The 24,762-nt window shown below is 49.1% G+C and overlaps 3 protein-coding genes across 3 annotated transcripts; 1 reads left to right on the top strand and 2 right to left on the bottom strand.

Annotated features, from left to right (window-relative positions):
• Nucleotides 1-185: 185 nt before the first annotated feature.
• On the top strand, nt 186-3,127 carry DND1 (DND microRNA-mediated repression inhibitor 1). The gene is given in 5 exon segments (XM_060093474.1): nt 186-400; nt 503-620; nt 1,010-1,471; nt 2,172-2,561; nt 2,564-3,127. Coding segments are annotated over 5 exon segments (1,062 nt in total). The 5' UTR covers nt 186-376; the 3' UTR covers nt 2,632-3,127.
• WDR55 (WD repeat domain 55) lies at nt 2,958-8,515 on the bottom strand. Its single transcript, XM_060093473.1, has 7 exons — nt 8,209-8,515; nt 4,664-4,764; nt 4,484-4,571; nt 4,200-4,379; nt 4,004-4,103; nt 3,745-3,914; nt 2,958-3,663 (listed from the first exon to the last, which is right to left on the bottom strand). Exons 1-7 carry the CDS (start codon nt 8,397-8,399, stop codon nt 3,342-3,344), a joined length of 1,152 nt encoding a protein of 383 aa, XP_059949456.1. The 5' UTR covers nt 8,400-8,515; the 3' UTR covers nt 2,958-3,341.
• Nucleotides 8,516-10,461: 1,946 nt separating this feature from the next.
• Nucleotides 10,462-24,743, bottom strand: IK (IK cytokine). The gene is made up of 20 exons (XM_060093471.1): nt 24,628-24,743; nt 24,000-24,066; nt 20,549-20,641; nt 19,761-19,820; nt 18,769-18,936; nt 18,475-18,589; nt 17,935-18,005; nt 17,796-17,842; nt 16,749-16,912; nt 14,377-14,485; nt 13,989-14,028; nt 13,614-13,827; nt 13,346-13,364; nt 12,812-12,890; nt 12,472-12,552; nt 12,159-12,216; nt 11,253-11,341; nt 10,942-11,050; nt 10,732-10,766; nt 10,462-10,647 (listed from the first exon to the last, which is right to left on the bottom strand). Exons 1-20 carry the CDS (start codon nt 24,641-24,643, stop codon nt 10,620-10,622), a joined length of 1,662 nt encoding a protein of 553 aa, XP_059949454.1. The 5' UTR covers nt 24,644-24,743; the 3' UTR covers nt 10,462-10,619.
• Between the last annotated feature and the right edge of the window lie 19 nt (nt 24,744-24,762).

The following is a 24,762-nucleotide window of genomic DNA, read 5'->3' as shown; positions in this document are numbered from 1 at the left end:
CCTGTTAGGGCCTGGGCCTCCCACTGCGACCACTTCAGCGGTGGAAAATGGGGAGAGACACTTACAGTAGCTCCCACGGGCTATTCCGCACGGGAAGGGCGCCCGTGACGTTCTCGCCTCCAGCTTCCATCCTGCCGGTTTGCGAGCCGTTTTTTAGGAGGTGGGGCTACCCGCAGACCCACCCACTAGGGTCTCTAGCTTTCACCTGAGGGTCTGTGGTTCCCGCGGCGCACGTGCGGCAGATACCCCCACCCCTTGGTGGGCGGGGTTGTGCTCAGAACCAATGAGAGCTTGGGGGGGAGGAGTAGGGAAGCTTCCAGAGGGGCAGATAGGGAGGAAGTTATAAAGGGGGTACCAGCGAGCCAGCGGGAGAGCAATGCAGTCCAAGCGGGAGTGTGAGGTAGGTGTTTGCCTCCCAGGGGGTCGGTGAGCCCTGGACATAACAGGAGAGGTGGGGGTGGACGCGGCGATACGGCATTCCAACCTGCCCTTTTGCCCTCAGCTGTGGTGTGAGAAGGTGAATCCAGAGAACAAGGCGGCGCTGGAGGCGTGGGTCAGGGAGACGGGCATCCGCCTGGTGCAGGTGAACGGGCAGAGGAAGTATGGCGGGCCACCCCCAGGTACGGTTAGTCCCAGCCCTACGCCTACGGGAGGGCTAAGGCAGCCCCGACGGCTACGAGCCGCCGCGTTCGGGGGGGGGGGAGGGGCCTACGCCGAGGCTCCACAGTCAGAAACTTATAACTGCCCCATTACCCGCCCCCGCAGCTGATGAAACTCATTGTCTGTGGCTTCCCACCCACCCGCCCCCTCGAGGAAGGGAGCCAGTCTTAACGGTGCCAGCCCCTTTGGTAGCTCAGTCACCCAGTTACGCCAACGACCCGGGGTGTAGGGTGTTGTAACCATTTCACAGACGTTTGCACACATACTCCCTCCTGCGCTCGGTTCCTGGACCTCGACCCCGGAACCGTCCGGGTGGATGACGGTGCCCCTCCCCACCCCCTTCCCCCAGGATGGGTGGGCAGCCCGCCGCCGGCCGGGTCAGAAGTGTTTATCGGGCGGCTGCCCCAGGACGTGTACGAGCACCAGCTGATCCCACTGTTCCAGCGCGTGGGCCGCCTCTACGAGTTCCGCCTGATGATGACCTTCAGCGGCCTGAACCGCGGCTTTGCTTACGCCCGCTACAGCTCGCGACGCGGCGCCCAGGCCGCCATCGCCACGCTGCACAACCACCCGCTGCGGCCGGCCTGCCCGCTGCTCGTGTGCCGCAGCACCGAGAAGTGCGAGCTGAGTGTGGACGGCTTGCCGCCGGGCCTGAGCCGCCAAGCGCTACTGCTCGCGCTGCAGCCGCTGGGGCCCGGCCTGCAGGAAGCGCTGCTGCTGCGCAGCCCCGGGCCGGCACCCGCGCAGATCGCACTACTCAAGTTCAGCTCGCACCGCGCCGCAGCCATGGCCAAAAAGGCCCTGGTGGAAGGTAGGGGTGGAGACTGCGGGGGGCCGCTGGTTGGGGCTAAACGCGTTCTACCCGGCACTTTACCTCAACACGTCAGCGTAGGTCAGCATAGTGGGTTAAAGTCGCGAGACCTTAGGGTCAAACACACTTGAGTTTGAAACAGACTATCTGACCTTACGTCTTTAAATTTCCACCGGTGCTACCAGCTACCACTAACCTAAACTTCACACTACACATGCACTATTTCCTGACTTAATCCTCCACACATTGCAGTGAAACAGAACTGTAGAGCATATAGAGTTGTCCCTCTTTAGATAGGAGACTGTGTTAAGAAAAATTGACTTGCCCAAGGCAATCCAACTGAGCCTACCTTTTATCCACTGTAGAACCTACTTCCTGAAACTGAGAATTAAGCAGCATTTAGCACATTCTGTAGTTCCTGGCAAGTATTCAGGGTAAAGGTTAGCTATTCTGATGGTTATGAGGTAGACAAAGCCTGCAATCAACCAGTACTCCAAGGAAATTTAGAAGGTAGCAGTTATTGCACTCCCTTTGTAAGTAAACACAAAGAAGCCTAGAGAAGTTATTTAACTTGTCTGGTGTCACACCAGGAAATGGGGAGGCGACAAATTAAACAGGCTTGTGTGACTCCAGAGGACTCCGGTCTGGGCGCTTGGGCCCAGGGCTTAGACCCAGCCCTGTCTCTGCCTTTTTCCTGCAGGGCAGTCACGCCTCTGTGGAGAACAGGTGGCCGTGGAGTGGCTTAAGCCAGACCTGAAGCAGCGACTCCGCCAGCAGCTCACAGGTCCCTCTCTACAGTGCCTACAGCCAGAGGGCAGCCAAGTAGCCCTGGCCAGGGACAAGGGGCTGGAGTCCCAAGGGGCTCGGGCTGCCCTGCAGCTGCTGTGCCAACGGATGAAGTTGGGCAGCCCACTGTTCCTCACCAAGTGTTTGGGCACAGGCTCTGGTGGCTGGCACCGATTCTGGTACCAGGTGGTGATCCCTGGGCATCCAGTGCCCTTCAGTGGCCTCATCTGGGTTGTGCTGGCCCCCAGTGGGCAGGATGGGCATGAGGTGGCCAAGGATGCTGTGTCTGCACAGCTGCTGGAGGCACTGAGTCTGGGGCCAGCCTCCTGTGGTCTGCTGGGGCTGAGGCAGGAGGTACCATGGTTCAGCAGTGACCTAATCCTCTCCCCAGGCAGCCTGAATGAGTAGGTGGAGCCTGTGTCAGTCCCTGGCCCAGCAGGCCTGGGCAGCTGCTATCTGATCCCAAGAAGGGGAGGAGCATGGGCCCTGCCCTAGGCCTGACACAGCCTCCCAGCTGAGGCAGGGCCCACAGCACCTCGGGGCAGTTCAAGTTTGGCTAAGTTGTGGTGAGGGAGCTTCCCTTCCCCCTCCCAGCCTGGGGTTTAACCTAACCCCAGGGTTGTTCTCTGACACACACACGCACACACACCCCTCTCTCCTTCCACAGCTTAACATGAATCTTTGCTTCTTATTTTCTTGATTTGTCTTTGTTGATGTTTTTATTTGGGGGCTGGCTGAGCCAAAGGGTCAGGGCCTTTGCCCCAACCACTTGGCATTCTGGTTTTGGTGTATGCGTAGTTTTGAGTTTTTCTATGCTGGTTTTTCTATGCTGGTTGTATTTATATTAAACCCCTGGTTGGTTTACACCTGTGTCCGTGCTGTCTTGCGCCAGCTGTGGGCTTGTCTTACACTGGTGGAGTGAGCAGCGGCTACAGGGCAAGTCCTTTCCCACATCAGTGTGCCGATCCTGAGCATCTTCTAGTGCACAATAGGATATTTTAAATTCCCAGCCTCTCTAGGGATCCAGCCCAGAAAGCAAGACTCTTGTCCACTGAGAACCCATCCTGAGATTCAGCTCATTCCCTCAGTCACTGTCATCCTCACTCTCCTCCTCTTCCTCCTGAGCTGTGGCGTCCTCTCCCTCCTCCCTCAGTCCTGCAAAGAAGTCATCCGTGCTCCAGGCCTTGCTGCTCAGCGCCCGTAGTGGCCCTCCCTTTTTCTTGCGCCGGCGGTAGTCATCCACCACCAAAGCCCGCAGCTGGGCCATGTCCCAAAACTTGAGGCGCTGGTCATGGCCACTGCTGGCCAGGAAGCGGCCGCAGTGGGAGAGGGCTAGGTTCTCCACAGGTTCCCCGGCATGCTGGCCCACACTGCCCACCACTCGGTTTGGCAGGATGTTGACAGCCCTGGACAGAAAGAAAAGTGTTCGGTATGGGCCAGTTAGGTCTGCCCTTCCTATGACCGGAGCGCCATCCAGCTTCTCTCACCTGATGACTCCATCAGTGGAGCCGGTACACAGCAGACTCTCAGTGACTGGAACCATGCAGTCAATGGACTCAGCTCTCAGGGCAAAGCGGTCACTTGTGGCCCCAAAGCCATCCCAGTTGAAGAGGTAGATGGTACCTTCACTGGAGCCACAGGCCACCTTTTTCCCACACTGCAGGGAAACAGGGAAAACCATGTTTGTGGAGCCACATCAAACCAAGTCCCTATTGCACACCCCCATCCCGCCCCACCCAGCTGTACTTTCATAAGTGTGACAGAGGTCAGGTCTCCAGATTGAGGCTCGGAGAGCAACTCGAACCGGCGTCGTCTGATGTTGAAGACACCAAGGCAGCCATCTCCGCTGTAGAGAGAGCAAAGCAGTAGGCTTGGCTGGAGGTACCCACCAAGGGAAACATTTAACACAGGGAAGGGAGGGGATACAGCTTTGAGGCTGTACCTGGCTGTGAGCAGCAGCTTCTTGGCTGGGTCCAGAGCCATGTCAGCAATGTACTCCTCGTGCTGCCGCATAGCCATTAAGGGGCCCTCCTTCCGCTGGTCCCAGAGGCGGATGCCACCTGTGTCATCCCCAGTGGCCAGAACATTCTCATCCACCAGCAGCAGGCTGTTGATGGGGGCACTAGAGACACAGATACAGAACTTCTCCGAGCACCTTTGTCTCAGTAGGGATGTACCAATCAATCCTTACCCTTTTGTCTCAACACACAGTTGGCTTCCCCTTACCTGTGAGCCTTGGAAATGCGTCTTTGCAGTCGTCCCAGCTCCACATCTAGAAAATGGATGGCTTTGTCCTTGGACACAGTAACAAGTTCTGTGGGGAGGGAGGGGGAAATGCCAGGTCATGGTGCTGTTCGTTGCTCCCTTCCCACCACCACACTGCTGGCTGCCTTTCCTAATACTCACTCTGCCCATCTTCAGAGAAGACAACGGCTCGGCAGGACTTGAGGTGGTGACCTGAGGACCAGTGCTCCTTGGTTTCTCCCTCTTGGCAGGAGTAGGAAAAGCTGGGGAGAATGGAAGAAGAGTGAATGACTCCAGACCTCACCTGGGAGGATAGAGACCAACTAGCCAAACTTCCACCTACCTAGGAGTTCCTGCTTGCACACCTCCAAGCCCAAGGAGGTTACCATCCCATTTTCTTTTTTTTTTTAATGAATAGGTATTTATATTATTATTTTCTTTAATATTTATTTTGGCTGTGCCGGGTCTTAGTTGCAGCATGCAGGATCTTCGCTGTGGCATGCATGCGTTATCTAGTTCCCCAACTAGGGATTGAACCTGGGCCCCCTGCATTGGGAGCACGGAGTCTTACCCACTGGACCAAGAAGGAAGTCCCCCATTTCCCCATCTTCAATGAGCTTCAAATGTGAGGTCTTTTTTTCATTCAATGTACATTTTTGTGACCTCACCCCACCCCTCTTCATCATCTTTGAAAGCCATAACCTGGAGAAAGATTAGGTCTGGATCACTCTGGAGGTCCAAAAATAGTTAATGACAGAACAGCCCAGAAGTTGGAAATGTAAAGATTAGTAAGACAGGGATATTACACTCCAGGTCTACAGGAGCTAAAGGAAGCCACAATTAATTACGGCACATTGGGCTTCCCTGGTGGCGCAGTGGTTAAGGATCTGCCTGCCAATGCAGGAGACGCGTTCGAGCCCTGGTCTGGGAAGATCCCACATGCTGCAGAACAACTAAGTCCGTGCACCACAGCTACTGAGCCTGTGCTCTTGAGCCCGCGAGCCACAATTACTGAAGCCCACACGCCTAGAGCCCATGCTCCCAACAAGAAAAGCCACCGCAATGAGAAGCCTGCGCACCACAACAAAGAGTAGCCCCCGCTCGCCGCAACCAGAGAAAAGCCCACGTGCAGCAACGAAGACCCAACGCAGCCAAAAAAAAAAAAAATTATGGCACATTGTGAACACGTGTGGCGGAAGGATGAAAAGGGAGGTAGAGAGGCACCAGCCTGTAAGCTCAGCTTTGAGGCAAGTACCTGTCAGAGATTATCCCTAGTGCCTGCCTCAGCAGATCTTCAAAAAGGGTTGAATGAATAAGTGCTTGCTTGCTAGTGAGTTCCAGGCAGGCAGAACTGGGTCTACTTATTGTTTGTTCTGTTCCAGTGCCTAGCATGAAAAGGTTGCTTAATAAACACAGATTGAATGAATACTTTGGAAGGGTAGAGAGCCCTGGAAAGCTAACTAAGGTGATGGCATGTGAGTTGGATCATGAAGAATAAGTAGTTCACCTGGCAGAGAACAAAGGGCAGATTCTGGAGGCAGATGCTGATGTCTCTCCCAGGGCAGACACGAGGAATGAGGAGAGTTCAAGTGGGAAGAGAGAGGTATAGCTGAATCTGGAAAGAGGGGCTGGACTAGGCTTGAGACAACCATGTAGGCCAGGCAGAAGTCTGAATTGAATCCTTTGGGAAAAAGGAACCTCTCTGGAATGGTCATAGGAGAAGTTCGAGGCCTCCAGAAGGCAGTGGCTGAGGGTAGAGAAGAGGAGACAAACAGAAGCCAGGGGTGTGTGTGAAGAAAAGTCCAGGGTGACTCCCAAGTATCTGGCACTGTAAACATGGATAAAAGTAGTAAACCTCTCTGCAAGGTATGTATTATTGTTCCCATTTTCTTTCGTCCTCCCTTCCCACCTTGCCTTCCCTGCCTACCTACCTGCCTTACTCTCTCTCTCTCTCACCCTCCCTCCCTCTTTTTTTTAATATAAATTTATTTATTTTATTTATCTTTGGCTGCGTTGGGTCTTTGTTGCTGCGTGCGGCTTTCTCTAGCTGCGGCAAGCAGGGGCTATTCTTCGGTGCGGTGTGCGGGCTTCTCATTGCGGTGGCTTCTATTGTTGGGAAGCACAGGCTCTAGGCACGTGGGCTTCAGTAGTTGTGGCACACGGGCACAACGGGCTCAGTAGTTGTGCCTCGCGGGCTCTAGAGCGCAGGCTCAGTAGTTGTGGCCCATGGGCTTAGTTGCTCCGTGGCATGTGGGATCTTCCTGGGCCAGGGCTCGAACCCGTGTCCCCTGCATTGGTAGGCAGATTCTTAAACACTGTGCCACCAGGGAAGCCCCCTTCTCCCTCTCTTTTTCTCTCTCTCTCCCTTTCTCCCTCCCTCCCTCCCTTCCTTCTTTCCTCCCTCCTTCTCTCCCTCCATCCCTTCCTCCTTCCTCAGAGCCACAGAGCTTGCGGGATCTTAGTTCCCGGGTCCCTGGCAGTGAAAGCATGGAGTCCTAACCACAGGACCGCCAGAGAATTCCCTACTGTTCCCATTTTCAAAGATGAAAATCAGAAATTAACTTGCCCAAGGCCATTGCAGCTAATGAGGGGTTTGGGGGTTAAATTCATTAAGTAAATCTGATAGCACAACTCTCCTGGTTAAGGCCTTCAATGGCTTTTCACTGCTTCTAGCCTACATCTTTTATTCAAAATCAAACGTGTATTGAGCACTAACCCTGGGCTAGAAGCAGGAGATAAAATGGAGAACTAAAGAGACTACAGATTACACTCCAGAACGTTGTTTTTCAAACTCTAGTCATGACCCATTACTGAGCTGCAATCAGCATTTTCTGTGTGTGCCCGCAATAACGACAGAATAAAATAAATCAGAAAATATTAGAGTGCATCACACATAATATAAAAGCTATTTTTACTGTGGGGCGAGGTCAAAAAAGTTTAAAAAACATTTTTTTAGTGGAGGAGACAGTGTTCAAATAATTATGCAAAAGGATGTATAATTACACACCATTATGTAGTTTATGAGGAAAAGGTATCTGGTGCCAAGGCAACATCTAACAGGTAATCTAATTTAGTCTGAGGCATGTTTGAAGAGTGAAGAGATGCTGGGGACTCTGGGACAATAGGTGCAAGTGAGGGAAATTCCAGGAAGAAGGAATAACGTGCAAAGGAGCTGAGGCTTCAAGGTACATTAAAAAGGTAACGATGAATAAGCACAGAAAACAGAAAATAAAGTGAGCAAGGGCCAGATGGTCAAGGCCCTGAAAACCGGATTAAGGAATCTCAACTTAATTCTAAAAGAAAAGGTAAACTATTGAAGGATTTTAATCAAGGAAGTGAGGTGGCTGGATTTGTGTTTTTGAAAGATCAATTAAAGTGGGCAAGAAGCGAAAGCAGGGGGCCCCGTTGGTCCTGTTTCAGGATCAATACAATATTTCGGTGGGAAATAACCGTGTCCTGAACGCCTGCCTGTCCGGGCTCCGTCACAACTTTCCAGCCACTTTGTCGCTCAGTTCTTTCAATAGATTTGTGTGGTAACTTGCTTAAAGGCGAATGTTATTAAACGAATTGGACAAGACTCAGTCTTGTAAACTTAATCTCCCTGTAACTTTCTCTCCTCATCCCAGCTCCATCGCTGCGGAGCTTCCAGACCGAGCAGCCCCACACCCACCACCCTCACCACGCCCCCATCTCTGCCCCGCACTTACACGAACACGTCCCCGTCCACGTCCCCAGCCGCCAGGAGATCGCGGGCCGGATGGAACGCCAGTCCACTGGCCGGAGCCTCCAGCACGATATCTTCCGGAGTGTCCCGGATCCGGGCTGGGGCTTCCGTGGAGTCGGGGTCCTCCTCGTCTCTCCCATCCTCCGCGGGCCTCTGCTCACACGTGCCGTCCATGAACCAGAGGATCCAAGCCGCGCAGCAATTGGTAGGTAAACCCAAGAACCCGTTACTCGGCGGGAGGAGTGGCCCAGGGAACCGCTTCTGGGGTAGGGGGCCAGGCAGGAAGTGGCGTCAAGGCGTTCTCCGTAACCCGGAAAAGGCGGGGCCTGACTCAGCTGGTGGGAGGGACCGACCCGAGGAGCCCGGTTTCTTAATCCCGCTACTTCCCAGTGTTGCAGCGGAGGAGATTCCTGTGTCAGATAGACGGCGCAACCTTCAGCCCCCTCCTTGGTCACTTCACGTAAAGTCGGGAACTGCGTTTAAGTTCTTTCCCCTTTTCCTGAGCGGTGCTGACAGTTTGGTAGTGTCTCCCGCAATCAGTAAAGGATGACTGCCTGCCTTCGGGAGAGAAGAGCGGGACGCCAGTCGTTCATGGTTTGTTGAAAGACCAAGACAAGCGACAGCCAGTTTGGTCAGTAAGCGACAAAAGCCCACGCCGCGAGAATTTGACCTCCGGGGGTCGTAGACAGCAGGCAGTCCGCGCACACACTTAAGCTGCAGCCCTCCATGCTGAACATCCTCGTGGCCAAAGCAACAGCGTCCCGCCCGTTCCTACCGTTTGGCTACAGACTCTCACCGGGACTGGGCCGGCAGTGCTCAGAGCTGGCAAGGAGTTGCTGAAAAGGAAAAATGGGCACAACAGTTGACGTTCTGGACATCCCGGTTACCAAAGGTTCCACAAAGATGAGAGCACTGTGTATGGTGGGGCAGATAAGGAGGAGCATGTGCTCCATGTCTGGATCTTGGTTACTTCCACAAGGCTTGGTGGTACTTGCAGAAACTTATTTTAAACTGGCAGTCAACCCCCAGAAGGTCTCGATCTTAGTGACCCTCTAGGTACCTTCATCTGAGCCAGGTGGGTCTCTGTGACCTTTTTCCTAATTGTGACTGCTGCCTACAGCCATGACATCAGGGTGTCACTTACTGTCTGAAATTAGCCATTCTAGGTGCTATTGCAGACTGCCCAATTTCAGCCTCCTAGGCGCCATGCATAAAGCTGGCTTCCTCAAAAAGCTCTTGCCCTGGGCTTCCCTGGTGGTGCAGTGGTTGGGAGTCCGCCTGCCGATGCAGGGGACGTGGGTTCGTGCCCCGGTCCGGGAGGATCCCGCATGCCGCGGAGCGGCTGGGCCCGTGAGCCATGGCCGCTGAGCCTGCGCATCCGGAGCCTGTGCTCCGCGACGGGAGAGGCCACAGCAGTGAGGAGCCCGCGTACCGCAAAAAAAAAAAAAAAAAAAAGGAAAAGAAAAGTTCTTGCCCTGTCAAAGTGAAAGTAACCAAAGGCAATGGCTAAAGTAGCCATCTAGCTCTTCTTGGATCTTGTACGCCCACAGGTCTTAGCTCAGGGCAGGCAGTGGCAGCTATGGATCCAGCCAGAAAGAACTGGTGACCTTTGCTGATGAGTACCAGACCAAAGTGCTGGCAATGAGCCAAGAGGAAGGGTGGGGATGGAGTGATTTGGAGGCCAGGGATCCCACCCTGGGCCTTGGCAAACTTTCAGTGTGTTGAAGGGCACTAAACTCTTCTGGTCTAGGACAGGGATTCTCCAAGGCACTTCCCCTTCAACCCAGTAAACAGTGATTTGTACTTGGAATTACTAAAGATCCCAGAAGGGCATAAATTTGTGAAGGGTTTTTGTTCCCAGGAGTGTTTCTCATCAGGTGACTTTACCTAGAGCCCAGTCCTGCACAACCTTGGGATCAGACTGGCAGCCCACTGGGCTGACCCTAATTCCCAGGGAACCTCTGCCCTAAGACTAGGTCCCCGGATGGGCCCAGATGAGTCTAATATTTAAGACCAATCATCCTTATGTTTCTCTATCCACCTCTTGCCTGACAGCGAGGGTCATTCTTCCCTCCTCCACTGTGCACCCTGGCTAGTATATATCCTGCTTAGGAATCTAGAGCCACAGCTCAGGAAAGGACTGACTTTCTCCATGTGATTTTTATACAATCACATGTATATGGAATTAGTAGCCCTCTTGGTGCATCTGGGCCCTCAACATAGAGAAGATAAGAGAGCAGGTTAACCAATTTTAATGGAACCAAAAGATTATACAATGAAATTTTATATACATTCACACAAAAAAACCATCGTGCAACTTTTTTTGGAATTGTAGAAAGCGAGCAGTGGAGAGCACATCCTTGTGGAGATTATTCTTGGGGTTGGAACCAGAGATTAGTATTTTGGTCTTTTCACTTCAACCCTGCAATAGAAAGAGAAATGAGCGTAAGATCAATACACTAAGCAACTCTCACCAGTCTCACAGAGGAAGAATAATGCTGCTCACCCATCGGCTTCCATCTTCTTCCTCTTCTCAATGATCTGCAAAAAGAGCAGTTATAGTTGATGGTTATGCTGCCAGTCTAAGCTCACCTGAGACCCAAGGCTGACCTCTCTCCTACTTCCATGGCTCTCCGACCCACTGCCTGTTCCTGAATCTGTGGGCCAGTATCTCCTCCCAGCTGAAGCCCTCCCACCCAGAACCAGTCCCACTTACCGCACTAATCTTTTTCCATTGGCGATCAAGCTCTGCTTTGTCATTGGTTTCCTTAAAGCGCCTGGTTTTACGCCCTTCAGACATCTTGATGCCATATTGAAATGCAGCCCTGAGGGAAAAAAAGGGCAGTTGAGGGAAGAAGGCATCCGAGGTTGAATAGCAGTAGCAAGGTGTTCCCAGGAGACCCGGTGAGCAGAGAACTGATTTCAGAATGTTTCAGCCAGACTGCACCCTCTAACCTGTTGTGGGCTAGTCCGCCCCCACCACCATCCCTCTCCTCACTCTTGGCTGTATTTAGTACCAAGACTCACTTGGGCAAAGCCTCCTTGTTGTTCATATACTCGCTGTATTCCTCCTGGGTATCGAAGTCCCAGCGGCCTAAAGGGCCTTTCTTGTTACCCTGTTGCAGGACAGAATGGGGGGCAAGGAAGGAAGAGATGTCAGTGGAAATGAGATTTTAGCCCTTGATTAAAGCCATGCTCTCCCATAATCCCAGGTTTTATCATTCATAAATCCTACCCTAATAAACAATAATAAATGTTAACTGTGTACTTACTATGTGCCAGGCATCATTCTGAACACTAAACATGTATCTTATTTAATTCTCTCAAAAACTCTATTGAGAGAGAACTATAGTTATCTCCATTTTTCTAATGAGGAAACTGAGGAAAAAGCAGTAAAATAAGTTGGCTTGGTCACAAAACCAATACCTGGCAGAGCCAGGGTTAAGCAAGGCTCCAAGATAGAATTAAACCATGCTATTAAGCATTGCAGTACAGAGAAAACAAGGAAAAGTAGATGACACTTCTTCACCCTTAATGGTGTTAGTGTTTTTGTTTTTGTTTTAAGGCTTAGAGGAAAATGTCAATCCTAGCTAGAATAAAACTCAGTTTGTTTGTTTTCCAGTTATTTTCTAAAAACTGAAATCCTTCTTCCCTTTCTGCATGTGCACTAAAGGCGTGCTTACTCCCTAGGATGGAAATCAAAGCCTGGCACTTTACAGAAAATAAAAAGAAATATAGTTATGGCCCTATCTCATTTGACTTTGTACAGATGCTTTAAAACAGTTAAGCTGCCCAGGACCCCACAATGCTGCTGCTCCTATTGCTGCAGCTGAAGAAAGAAGAGGCCCAGGAAGTGAAACAGATCATTTGGGAGGAGGGAAGGGGATATGCGCTAAAGAGTAACTGTCCCCACCCATCCTTCCAGCTCCACACCTGGTCCATTTTGCTATAATCCACCTCCTCGTCACTGTCCACAGCCATATCATCCATCCTAAAGAGAAGCAACAGTTAAAGAGATGGTGCAGACCCAGATTCCTATGGTTCATGCAGAAACCTACCCACTAAGAGGCTATATGCCTAGGAACAACCATCCCTCCTAGGCCTCCCACTCAGAGCCTAACAGAATACTTTATCCAGTAAGAAGTACCCCTGGGTCCCAACAAATCAAATTTTCACCTCACTCCCCCCGCCCCGACCTTGCTCTGCAATCATCCCAGCCTCCCTTCTTTAAAAGAGTCTCACATACGTGGCTGGGTAGCACTCAGCATAGCTGTTGGACATGCCAAAGAAATCTCCCAGCTGCTTCTTGTCTTCTGGCTTCTTCAACATATGCTATGTTAAAGAAAATAATTCTACCAATAGCAGAAAAACTTCAAGCAGGAAGGGCCAAGGGCTAGAAGCCCCAACATGAAAACTCTAAGGAGAGGGCTGTGAACGTGAATGAGTCCTCTGAGAAAGGGGAAAGTCATGACTTCATCCTTATCAAAATTCAGCACAAAAGGGAAAGAGCAAGATGGGGGCAGGGAGGTTGTGGGGAAGCAGGGAGGCAGGTGGAGTTGGAATGAACACGCTGAAATAAAGGATATGATTCAGTGCCTTCCCAGCCAGTAGATCCAGCAAACTTTTCATTGATCGACTTGATCAGCTCCTTGGCGGATCCGGGTCCTGGGCGAAAGAGAACTCTGTTCAGACTTCGAAATAAGGAGCTTACAACCTCTTCCCCACAACACACTTCCCACCTGTGCCTTTCATAACATTTTTTAAGCAACAGAACCCTTTAGCTAACAAAGTTTTAATCAAATTCCAATTCAAAATGAGCTACTCTGCTTGAGATGCCCAGAATACTGTCCACTCAACCTGCCCCACGTCCTCAGAACCCCACAGCTGGGAGAATTATATCAAACAGAGCAAATATGCCCTGCCCTTGCCCAGGAAGACAGACAGAACTCCAGACTCATCTTCTGTCTATTCCATAAAGCAAGACAGGGATCTTCCGAGAACCCAGAACTAGGAAGTCCCCCAGTCCCACCCTTGGCAACTCTGAGTTCTGGGTCAGACTCTCAGCCCAGAGGAAAGCAGCACTGCCAGAGCCAATGCAAGATGCCATGGGTAAAACTCACCTTTGTCAACATCCATGGGCTGGAAAGAAAACAGAAACTGAAGTGAGTGTCACCAGGAGGGATGCCCACTCACCTCTCCCTCAAGTTTGAATCAACTCCCTACCCTACCCTCTGCCCCCATTTCCAGGATGGTTCCTACCCTGGATTAATTGACCCAGTTGCTGCTGTGGAGCCATGAGCCACCTATATAACAGAGGGGTTCTGTACCTGGCTGGGCAGCCACAGAGATGGGCAGCTCCTCCACCTAGTGCCCGGGACTACATCTCACCTCATCATCCACTTTTGGCTTCTCAAAGTAGCTGTGCCTCTTCTTCTCTTCTTCTCTCTCTCGATCCCGCTCCCGCTCTCGATCGCGTTCTCGCTCTCTGTCACGGTCTCTGTCTCTCTCCCGATCACGCTCCCGTTCCCGGTATCTCTCCCGCTCCTTGTCTCGAGGTGTCTTGGTTGTGGAGGGCACATAATCCCCAATGTCTTCAAATATACTAGGAAAACAGAGATCCCTAGCTGACAAAGTCATACAAACTTCCATTTCCGCCGGCCATTTCTCCAGATTCTCACACCAAGGCCTCCCCCAAATGCCAAAGACAGGAAATCCAGAGGCCCTTCCTCCCTCAGATCAGGGGGCAGGGGCTAGGATACATACTTCATGTCAGCCTCAGGGGGTTTCTTCTCTTCCATTTTCCCTGTAACATAAAGAGAGGAGTGAGGAAGACACTCCTGAGTTATTTCCCACTCAGCCTCACCATGCTCTTCAGTTCTCAATGCCCTTTTAAACATCTTCTGTTTAAAAGATGGGACAACAAAAGCTACCCCAAACTCCCCCTCCTCAAGCCTCAAAACTGACCACTGCTTCCTGGGTGGGTCAAGCAGACAGAACCTGGATGCAACCATCCCTTGGCTAATGCTCCACTGCTCCCATTTTTCTCTGGTCCCCAGGAGCCTCCCAATGTTCTAGAAGCTCCAGGAGACCTTGGTTCCATCTCAGATGCCCCTCCAGGGGTAAGGTTTCTCTCCCTAACTCTCCAGATTACCTTTATCTTTCTTTTTGAGCTTCTTGTTGCGGGTACCCTGCCTCAGGTAGGAAAGGATCTGGGTGAGCTTGCTGATGACAATGTCATTTGTGGTCAGTGTGGTCTGGGCCTGAAAACCCCCAAGGAGCAAGAATGTTATCCCACTGAGCAGGACTCTCTTCATTTACTCATTCATTTACTTAACAAATTAACAAATTAAAGGATAAGTGAGAATTAAGTAGGTGAACACAGGGAAAGGAGGTGTTGTAAAAGTATATTCCAGACAGATGAAACAGCATACGAAGGCCTGGGTCATAAATGAATCTAGTACATTCAAGAAAGCAAGGATGACTGGAGAACAAACTGGGAAGCATGGTAGAAAGAGTCTGGAGAGGCCAGGAGTTACAGAGCCTCAGAAGCCATGATATACAGATTTTGGCCTTGGGCTTCCCTGGTAGCGCAGTGGTTAAGAATCTGCCTGCCAATGCAGGGGACACGGATTTGAGCCCTGGTCAGGGAAGATCCCACATGCCGTGGAGCAACTAAGCCCGTGCACCGCAACTACCGAGCTTGCGCTCTGGAGCCCACAAGCCACAACTACTGAAGCCCACACACCTAGAGCCTGTGCTCGCAACAAGAGAAGCCACTGCAATGAGAAGCCCGGGCACCACAACAAAGAGTAGCCCCCGCTCACCACAACTAGAGAAAGCCTGCACGCAGCAACAAAGACCCAATGCAGCAAATAAATTAATTAAAAAAAAAAAAAGATTTTGGTCTTTATCCTAACACTAAGAAACCATCAAGGGGCTTCCCTGGCGGTCCAGTGGTTAAGAATCCACCTTCCAATGCAGGGAACATGGGTTCTATCCCTGGTCGGGGAAGTAAGATCCCACATGCTGCGGAACAACTAAGCCCCTGCACCACAACTACTGAGCACGTGAGCCAAAACTATAGAGCCCGTGCACTGCAACAAAGATCCTGGAAAACTAAGACCCAATGCAGCCAAAAATAAAATAAGTAAATAAAGACTTTTAAAAAATAAAGAAACCGGGCTTCCCTGGTGGCGCAGTGGTTGAGAGTCAGCCTGCCGATGCAGGGAACACGGGTTCCTGCCCTGGTCCGGGAGGATCCCGCATGCCGCGGAGCGGCTGGGCCCGTGAGCCATGGCCGCTGAGCCTGCGTGTCCGGAGCCTGTGCTCCACAACGGGAGAGGCCACAACAGTGAGAGGCCCGTGTACCGCAAAAAATAAAATAAAGAAACCATCAAATCTTCTAAACCGGGGGCAGGGCACATACGGGAAATCTCTGTACCTCCCTCTCAATTTTGCTGTGAACTTTTTTTTTTAATTAATTAATTTATTTATTTATTTATTTATGGCTACATTGGGTCTTTGTTGCTGTGCGCGGGCTTTCTCTAGTTGCGGCGAGCAGGGGCTCCTCTTCATTGCGGTGCGCGGGCTTCTCACTGCGGTGGCTTCTCTTGTTGTGGAACATGGGCTCTAGGCGCGCGGGCTTCAGTAGTTGTGGCACATGGGCTTAGTAGCTCCGCGGCATGTGGGATCTTCCTGGACCAGGGCTCGAACCCATGTCCCCTGCATTGGCAGGCAGATTCTTAACCACTGCGCCACCAGGGAAGCCCTGCTGTCAACTTTAAACTGCTCTAAAAAATTATCTTAAAAAAAAAAAAATGACAGTAGTGAAGGGAGAAAAAAAAAATCTTCTAATCCATGATGAGAAAAAGTCATGTTGTTACATGATCACTCTGGCCATGTGTAAAAATGATAATGGAAAAGGGGACGGAAAGATGTGGGGAGTGGTAATGGCTAAAGAGTACAGGGTTTCTTTTTGGGGTGATGAAAATGTTTTAAAATTGATTCTGATGCCAGTTGTACAATTCTATGAAAATACTAAAAGCCACTGAATTGTACACTTTAAAGGGGTGAACTGTTTGGTATGTGACTTACATCTCAACAATACTAAAAATAAATAGAATATTGGAAGGGAACCAGAGTGGAAACCAACTAGGAGCCCCTTTTAATAGTTCCAACAAGAGATGATGGCTTTTTTTTTTTTTTTTTTTTTTTTGGCCATGCTGCACAGGATGTGGGATCTTAGTTCCCCAGCCAGGAATTGAACCCATGCTCCCTGCATTGGAAGTACAGAGTCTTAACCACTGGATCACTAGGGAAGTCCCAAGAGATGATGGCTTAGACTGGAATGTTATTGTGTTATTGGTGGAGATAGAGAAAAGTGAATGGATTCAACTGAGATTTAGGAGGTTAGAAGGTGGACAGGACTTGGTTAAATGTGGTAGATGAGGCTCAGGGCAGAAGTGAAGCTGATTCCCAGGTTTGAGGCTCACATAGCAGGCTCTCGGGACTTGGGTCACTCACCTCCATGGTGGGGCAATCAGCTTTGCTGCGGATAAGAGTAGTGGGGATGTCAGTATCAGCATACTCATCATCCAGGTCTACCACATAGGCCATGCGGCCTGGAAGAAACAGCTCATTCCGCTCATATGCTTTGCTCTTGAAGAGCATGCGGTAAACATTTCGGCCTACAAAAAGAGAAAGAGCAGCAAGTAGCCAGTGAGAAAACTTCTACAATAACAGCTACTGTTTACTAAGTGGCTACTGTGTGCCAGCCACCATGCCAAGTGTTATGCATTCTTTGCTTCATTCAGTCTCCACAACAGCCCTGTGAGGTGGTCATTATTATCTCCTTTTAGCTGATAAAAATACTAAGGCTGAGAAGTAAGTGATTTACTACCACTTAAGTCATATGACTATTGCAAGTCCTATAGCTACTAAGCGACAGAACAAAGAATGGGACCCCAGCCGTTTAACTCCAAAGCCTGAGCTCTTATCCACCCTGCCTACATTGCCTTCTCAAGGGCACTATGTGCCTAGCATTGTATTAGGCCCTGTGAGGAAGAAGGATGAAGTTTAAGGTAATACTGATGAAGACGGGAAAAAATAGCTCTACTATATGCTCAGTGTGACAGGCATGTTGCATGTATTATTTCTCTTCGTCCCAGTAATCCCATGAGGTGAACGTTAACCCCATTTTTGCAAGTGGAGCTGAGAAGTTAAGTTGGTTGCACCCAAAATCACATGCTTAGTATGATTTCATTACAGGATTCAAATGCAGGTTTCTGAATTCTGAGTTTTTAATCATCAACCATGCTACCTCCCTTAATGGATAAGCCCAAATCTGAAAGAGCTTCCAACCTAACTGAGGGGACATTAGTAATATATATGAAATAACTAAGTCTACATCTGAGTTCTATTAGAGTATTTTGTGGGAACTAGCTGGTTTGGGGACAAAAAAGAGATAAAAGTAGATTGAGGGTAAGGGGAAGCATATTCTGTCCAGAGCACTAAATTCCTTACAATTCCCCCTGGAATGCAGAGCCACTAGTGTGGAAATTCTGTACTCACCCAAACGTGTTTTAAATTCAATTTTATTTTCAGGATCCTCATCTTTCCTGAAAAGACAAAAAGAACATTTTTGCTAAATGTGTTCCTACTTTTGGCCCCACCTTTCTAAACTCTCAAGCTCTCCCTGATGTTTACTTACTTGGTTTCCTTCTGGGGCTTTTCCATCAGTTCTTCCTCCTCTTTCTCTTTGCTGGCAATTTCAGCTCGTACCTAACAGGAAAGCAATTAAGGTTTAGACATTTATTCACTTTACATATCCTTACTGAACACCATTATACCACACTGTGCCAGGAACTAAGAACTCAATACTGAACAAAACAATATAGTCCTTGCCCTAATGGAGCTTATAAAAAGAGAGACAGACAAATTAAACAATTAAACAACAAAGTGTGATAACTGCTGTAAGTAAAACAGAAGAGCTATGCAAGGGTGCAGGTAGTGGGAGGTGAGGAGTGGGGAGACTTAACAATACACAGGTGATCAGGGAAGGTTTGTTTCCCCAAGAAGATAAAACTGAGGCTGAGACTTGAAGGATGAATAGCAATTAGTCCTACAGAGGGGGCACCATTAGTTCTTCTACATGGTCTGAACTAACAGCAGTCTCCCTCCTCACCCCAAAAGGCACTTATAAGAGCATTCAGCATGCTAGTATTACTCTCCATCTACCAACCAAGCTCACCTTCTGAAGCAGAGCAAAGTCCAAGCCTTTCACCAAATGGGTGTGTTCCATGTCACCACCCAAAAATTTGGACTCCTGGATCAACTGTCTTCTCTTCTCTGCAGCTGATTTGTCCCTGTAGAATGAAAGAGGCCACATAAGAACCATCCTTTGTGGGTGGCAAGTGCCTCTTGAAATGGCTTGGCATGGGGAAATGGCTTTCCAGAGCAAGGAAAAAGTGAGGAAGAATTCATACTGCCATTGTATGACTTTGCAAGGCTGAGGGAACCATGCCCTGGCCCACTCGGTACTCACGCCTCAGCAGTGGGGCCCACAGCCCTGTAGTTAGCTGTGGTGCTGATCAGCTCAGTTTCCTCATAATCTTTGTTCACTCCATCCCGCCGTTCCTTGGCACGGTCCCGGTACTTCTCTGCTAGTTCTCTTTCTCTCTCAATTTCTTGTTGGCGAAGTTTGGCATAATAACTGTGACCAGGGAAAGGCAAATGTGTAAGGCTCAGCAGAACTGTTCCTGCCTGTTTCCCTATACCTTCACCCAACTCTCCATGCTGAAAGCTCATGTATGTCCTCATAGAACTGCTGGCCACCTCTTGATATTCCTCAAAAGCAGAACTACTGCATCTTCCAGCTCACAGATACACTGTTCTAATGCCACAATAGTGTACTCCATCTGTCACTTCAGAATCCTTTGATGTCACCTAACTCTACATCACCGAGTCTCTACAAGTATGAGACTTTACCATACGGCAACCAGGAAGTCTCTGAATTTTTATCACGTTCCAAATTTCACCTGAAAATATATCATTCCTTGCCAGTCCTCCTTAAGAAGAGAGAAAAAAGCAAAGTACCAGGTCTAGGAAGCTTAGTATCATATAAATAATAGCAATGACAATGATAATGATGGCAGCCAAAATTAACTGGGTGGTTACTATATGCCAGGCACTGGTACTAAGTGTTTACATGGACTATCACAGTTGATCCTCATGACAACCTGATAAAAGTTATTATCACTATCTTGATTCCACCCATGAGAATACTGAGGATTAGAGAGGTTAAACAAAATGCCCACGGCATCCAGCTAGAAACTGGTAAAGATGAGATTAAAACACCACAAGCTGACTCCAAAGCCCTAAACAGCCATTCTAAATATCATTCCTTTCCACTATGAAAGCAGAGAATCTCAAGACGAGAAAGGAAAACCTCAGTCTCTTGCCTCATAACTAGCCCCTACTCCTTTTCCCCAAACACTATCCACCTTAAAACCCAACACTCCTCCATCCTCCCTTTACCTTTTCTTTTTTCTCCTTCGTGCAGCTGGATCTTCATCCTCATTGTACTCCCTTGGCATCCTAGAAAAGAAAGAAATTCACTGATTGCGAAATATTGCCACAGCCCCAGAAACCCCAAGAAGTGGCTCTGAGGACTGAAGAAAGGCTTAGAATACTGACCACAGCAATAGCTGACCAGTTTCAATCAGGCAGAGATCCATGTCAATATTTGTAGGTGAGTGGTTCTCAAGCTTTAGAAAGCATCACAACCACCTGAAGGACTATTAAAATTATATACTCCCAAATATCTGCCCTAGAATCTGAGTCCGTGGGGCTGGAATGGACCCAGAAATCTACTTATTTAAGCACCAGCAGCAACTCTAGTACAAATGGTCCATGGAACATACTCTGAGAAAAAATGAGATCCCCATAGGACTTCCCTGGTGGTCCAGTGGCTAAGACTCCATTCTCCCAATGCAGGGGGCCCAGGTTCAATCCCTGGTCAAGGAACTAGATCCCACATGCTGCAACTAAGAGTTCACACGCCACAACTAAAAATCCTGCATGCAGCAACTAAAAGATCCCGTGTGCCACAACTAAGACCCAGCACAGCCAAATAAATAAATATTTTTTTAAAAATGAGATCCATACAGTATCGCAGTCTTTCCTGGAGCTTTAATCTCAAAAGGCAGAGAATCAGAACCATAGACCTCAAAAGAGAACTAGCTTTCCAGTTCCTAAGATAACTAGTTCAATAAATTTTCCATAGGAAGGAGATGGGAAACAGATTGGATCACCCCAGAACTTACTCATGGTGACGTGACTTAGAGGGTGGTGCAGAAGTAGGTGCAGCCCTTGGAGTCATGAGAAGTTTCCTGAAGTCTTCATTAGTGAGTTTTGATCTAGAGGGCGAAAATTTTAAAAATTAGTACCCAACAAAAATTGGAAAAGGAATATGTAAAAAATATGGTTCACTTTACTAGAAATCAGAGAAGAACAAATTAAAACAAAGAACATGCCACTTTTAATGCATCAGAGTGTTAACGATTAAAAAGTTTGATAAATCGGACTTCCCTGGTGGCACAGTGGTTAAGAATCCACCTGCCAATGCAGGGGACACGAGTTCGAGCCCTGGTCCGGGAAGATCCCACATGCCGCGGAGCAACTAAGGCTGTGTGCCACAACTACTGAGCCTGTGCTCTAAATCCCGCGAGCCACAACTACTGAGCCCTCGTGCCACAACTACTGAAGCCCGAGCACCTAGAGGCCGTCCTCCGCAACAAGAGAAGCCACCACAATGAGAATCCTGCACACTGCAACAAAGAGTAGCCACTGCTCGCGGCTACTAAAAAAAAAAGTTTTATAAATCCAGAATGAGTGAGAAGCTGGGACTTCCCTGGTGGCACAGTGGTTAAGAATCCACCTGCCAAGGCAGGGGACACGGGTTCGAGCCCTGGGCCAGGAAGATCCCACATGCCGCGGAGCAACTAAGCCCGTGTGCCACAACTACTGAGCCTGTGCTCTAGAGCCCATTGGCCACAACTACTGAGCCCGCATGCCACAACTACTAAAGCCCACGCACTTAGAGCCCATGCTGTGCAACAAGAGAAGCCACCACAATGAGAAGCCCACGCACCACAACAAAGAGTAGCCCCCACTCGCAACTAGAGAAAGCCCGCACACAGCAACCAAGACCCAGCACAGCCAAAAATAAATTAATTAATTTTTTTAAAATTAAAAAAAAAGAATGAGTGAGAGGGACTTCCCTGGTGGCTCAGTGGTTAAGAATCCGCCTGCCAGTGCAGGGGACATGGGTTTGATCCCTGGTCTGGGAAGATCCCACATGCCATGGAGCAACTAAGCCCATGCACGACAACTACTGAGCCCGTGCACCACAACTACTGAAGCCTGCGTGCTTAGAGCCCGTGCTCCTCAACAAAGAAGCCACCGCGCTGCAACGAAGAGTAGCCCCCACTGGCCACAACTACAGAAAGCCCGTGTGCAGCAACAGACCCAAAGCAGCCAAAAATAAATGTAAAAAAATAATAATAAAATAAATTAAAAAAAAAAACAATGAGTGAGAATTTGGGAAGTGGATACTCTCGTGTATCGTTGATAGTAATATAAATCAGTATAAACAATTTAGAGGACAATTTGGCAGTATCTATCTTAAAATTTAAATGTGTACTATCCTGTGACCAAGCAGCTCCATTCATCTGTATTTAACCTGGCCAATTACTGGCATATGTGTATAAGAAGGCCTGTAAAAGAGGTTCAATTACAGTTTTGAAAATAATAAAAACTTGAGAACAACATAAACCCTAAGCATCCATTATGGGAGATTAACTAAATAAACTGTGAAAGTGTTTCCCAAATATGGGAAAGACAGCACTGATAGTACAAGACGTAATTTTATCTGGTACAGTGACAATGTCTCACTCTTTGACCAAACTTTAGTAAGGTTCCTTTGAGCCCTCTCTTGATTAGGCCCCTTCCTTGGCCTGTTGAGCCCAGTTTTAGCAAAGAATCCTGCTAGGTCTCCCCAAGGAAGACTTTATTCAACGCTACTGTAATAGAAATCAAGACTATTGCAAAAGGGGAGAAGGACTGAAACTAAACTCTGAGTACAACAGGGACAACTGGGAATGTATAGAAAATTACTTGGTTAGGTATCAAGGGTAGGGTGGAAGAGGAAGTTGATTAGATATCAAGGGAAGAGGAGTGATTGGATCTCCTTGATTGATTGATGGGTTTCTCTATACCTTGGCAGGATTCTTTGTTAAAACTGGGTTCAGGGACTTCCCTGGTGGTGCAGTGGTTAAGAATGCTCCTGCCAGTGCGGGGACATGGACTTGAGCCCTGGTCCGGGAAGATCCTACATGCCAGGGAGCAACTAAGCCTGTGCACCACAATTACTGAAGCCTGCGTGCCTAGAGCCCGTGCTCCACAACAAGAGAAGCCACTGCAATGAGAAGCCCACACACCGCAACAAAGAGTAGCCCCTGCTCGCCACAACTAGAGAAAGCCCGCGTGCAGCAACGAAGACCCAACACAGCCAAAAATTAACTAATTAATTAATTAATTAATTTAAAAACGAAACAAAACAAAACAGGGTTCAGTAGGCCTGGTCAAAAATAAAAGCCTTGGGGCTTCCCTAGTGGTGCAGTGGTTGAGAGTCCGCCTGCTGATGCAGGGGCCACGGGTTCGTGCCCCAATCCGGGAGGATCCCACATGCCGCGGAGCGGCTGGGCCCGTGAGCCATGGCCGCTGAGCCTGTGCTCCGCAACGGGAGAGGCCACAGCAGTGAGAGGCCCGCGTACCGCAAAAAAAAAAAAAAAAAAATAGAAGCCTTGGAGAAGTCTGACTAGAGTTTGGTCAAGAAGTGAGTCCTTGTCACTGCCATGAAAATAACCGCTAAAATATTGAGAAGGGAAAAACATCAGGTGGGGGACTTCCCTGGTGGCACAGTGGTTAAGAATCTGCCTGCCAACGCAGGGGACACGGGTTCGAGCCCTGGTCCGGGAAGATCCCACATGCCGCAGAGCAACTAAGCCTGTGCGCCACAACTACTGAGCCTGCGCTCTAGAGCCTGCGAGCCACAACTACTGAGCCCACACGCCTAGAGCCCGCGCTCCGCAACAAGAGAAGCCACCACAATGAGAAGCCCGTGCACTACAACGAAGAGTAGCCCCTGCTTGCCGCAACTAGAGAAAGCCCACGTGCAGCAACGAAGACCCAATGCAGCCAAAAATAAATAAATCACTAAAAAAAAACCCAACACAGGTGGCAAAGTTGATATATAGACAATATAACACCGATTAATTTTAATATTTTAATTCACAAAGCAATGATGTATTTTACTCAAATATGAATATGTGTATACAAATGCATTTAAAAAGAGTAGGACAAAAAGATAAGTGTAAAAAAGTGGTTACCTCTAAGAAAGGGGATGGAATTGGGGATGTTATCACAGACAACATTACCCTTATTCTGATGTTTTAATTTCTACAAGAATTAATTCCTATATAACGTGTAATTAAACATCAATTTTAAAAACTAGCACTCTCCCTGCCATAATTTCCCCTCTAATACTCTTATGCAGTTGGCCTGATCCAGTTAAAGTTCACAAAGATAAAGAGGCAAGCGGTATGATTTTTTGGTCATCCTTGCTGACAAGACATTCAGAATTCTTTCACCACCACCACCACCACTTTACTCATTACCCAGCTCATTCCCATGGTTCTATATCAAAACACTCACTGGTGGAAGGAGTGAGGATCGTCCACATCGTGGCCATCTGGGGCCAATGGGTTGGAGAACGGCTCGCCTAAGAAAAGGAATTGATGTTAATTTAATCAATCTCTTTAGAGTCAGGTCTTGTGCAAAAGTTGGGGATCTAGTAGTGAACAATACAGATGTCTTTTCCTGTCGAGTTGCTCACAATCTAGTGAGGAAGAAAGGCAAGAACATCGACACTGACAATACAGGGTAACAAGTGCTGAAGCAGGAAAATACAAGGACCTATGGGAGCTCAGAGGAGGGGGCCCCTAAACCAGCGCTGGAGGATCAGCAAAGACTTCTTGAAGATGACACCTAAGATACTACGCGAAAGATAAATTTACAGAAGCGAAAATTAAGTGACGGGGGCTGGGGGTGGTTCACAGATAAATCTCATCTGTCGTGGGTTGGGGCAAGGACAAGATTGAGAGACAGTCTGGAGCTGCCCGGCCTCGCTCGGGGCCCAAACTGCTTCGCCAGGCTCCAAGCATCACACTCCCGGCCCGCCTCCACCCTCGCGCACACAGCCGGCTTAAATTCTGAGGCCAAAATAACGCGCCAAGTGTCCCGAGTCCCGCGGGGAAGAAAGGGCAGATGACCCGAGCCTTACTATCTCGCTCCGGCATTTCGTCCGCGGTGTTTCAACCCCAGCAACGACCGAGGATCCTACAACAACACGGCAGCCACAGGCGACTCCCCACAATGCACCTCAGGAGTCCACCCACAGTGCCTTTCGTGTCCCAGC

The sequence above is a fragment of the Mesoplodon densirostris genome, chromosome 3 (assembly GCF_025265405.1).
Source record: "Mesoplodon densirostris isolate mMesDen1 chromosome 3, mMesDen1 primary haplotype, whole genome shotgun sequence".
NCBI classification, from domain to species: domain Eukaryota; kingdom Metazoa; phylum Chordata; class Mammalia; order Artiodactyla; family Ziphiidae; genus Mesoplodon; species Mesoplodon densirostris.
This window is presented reverse-complemented; position numbering and strand designations above follow the sequence as displayed.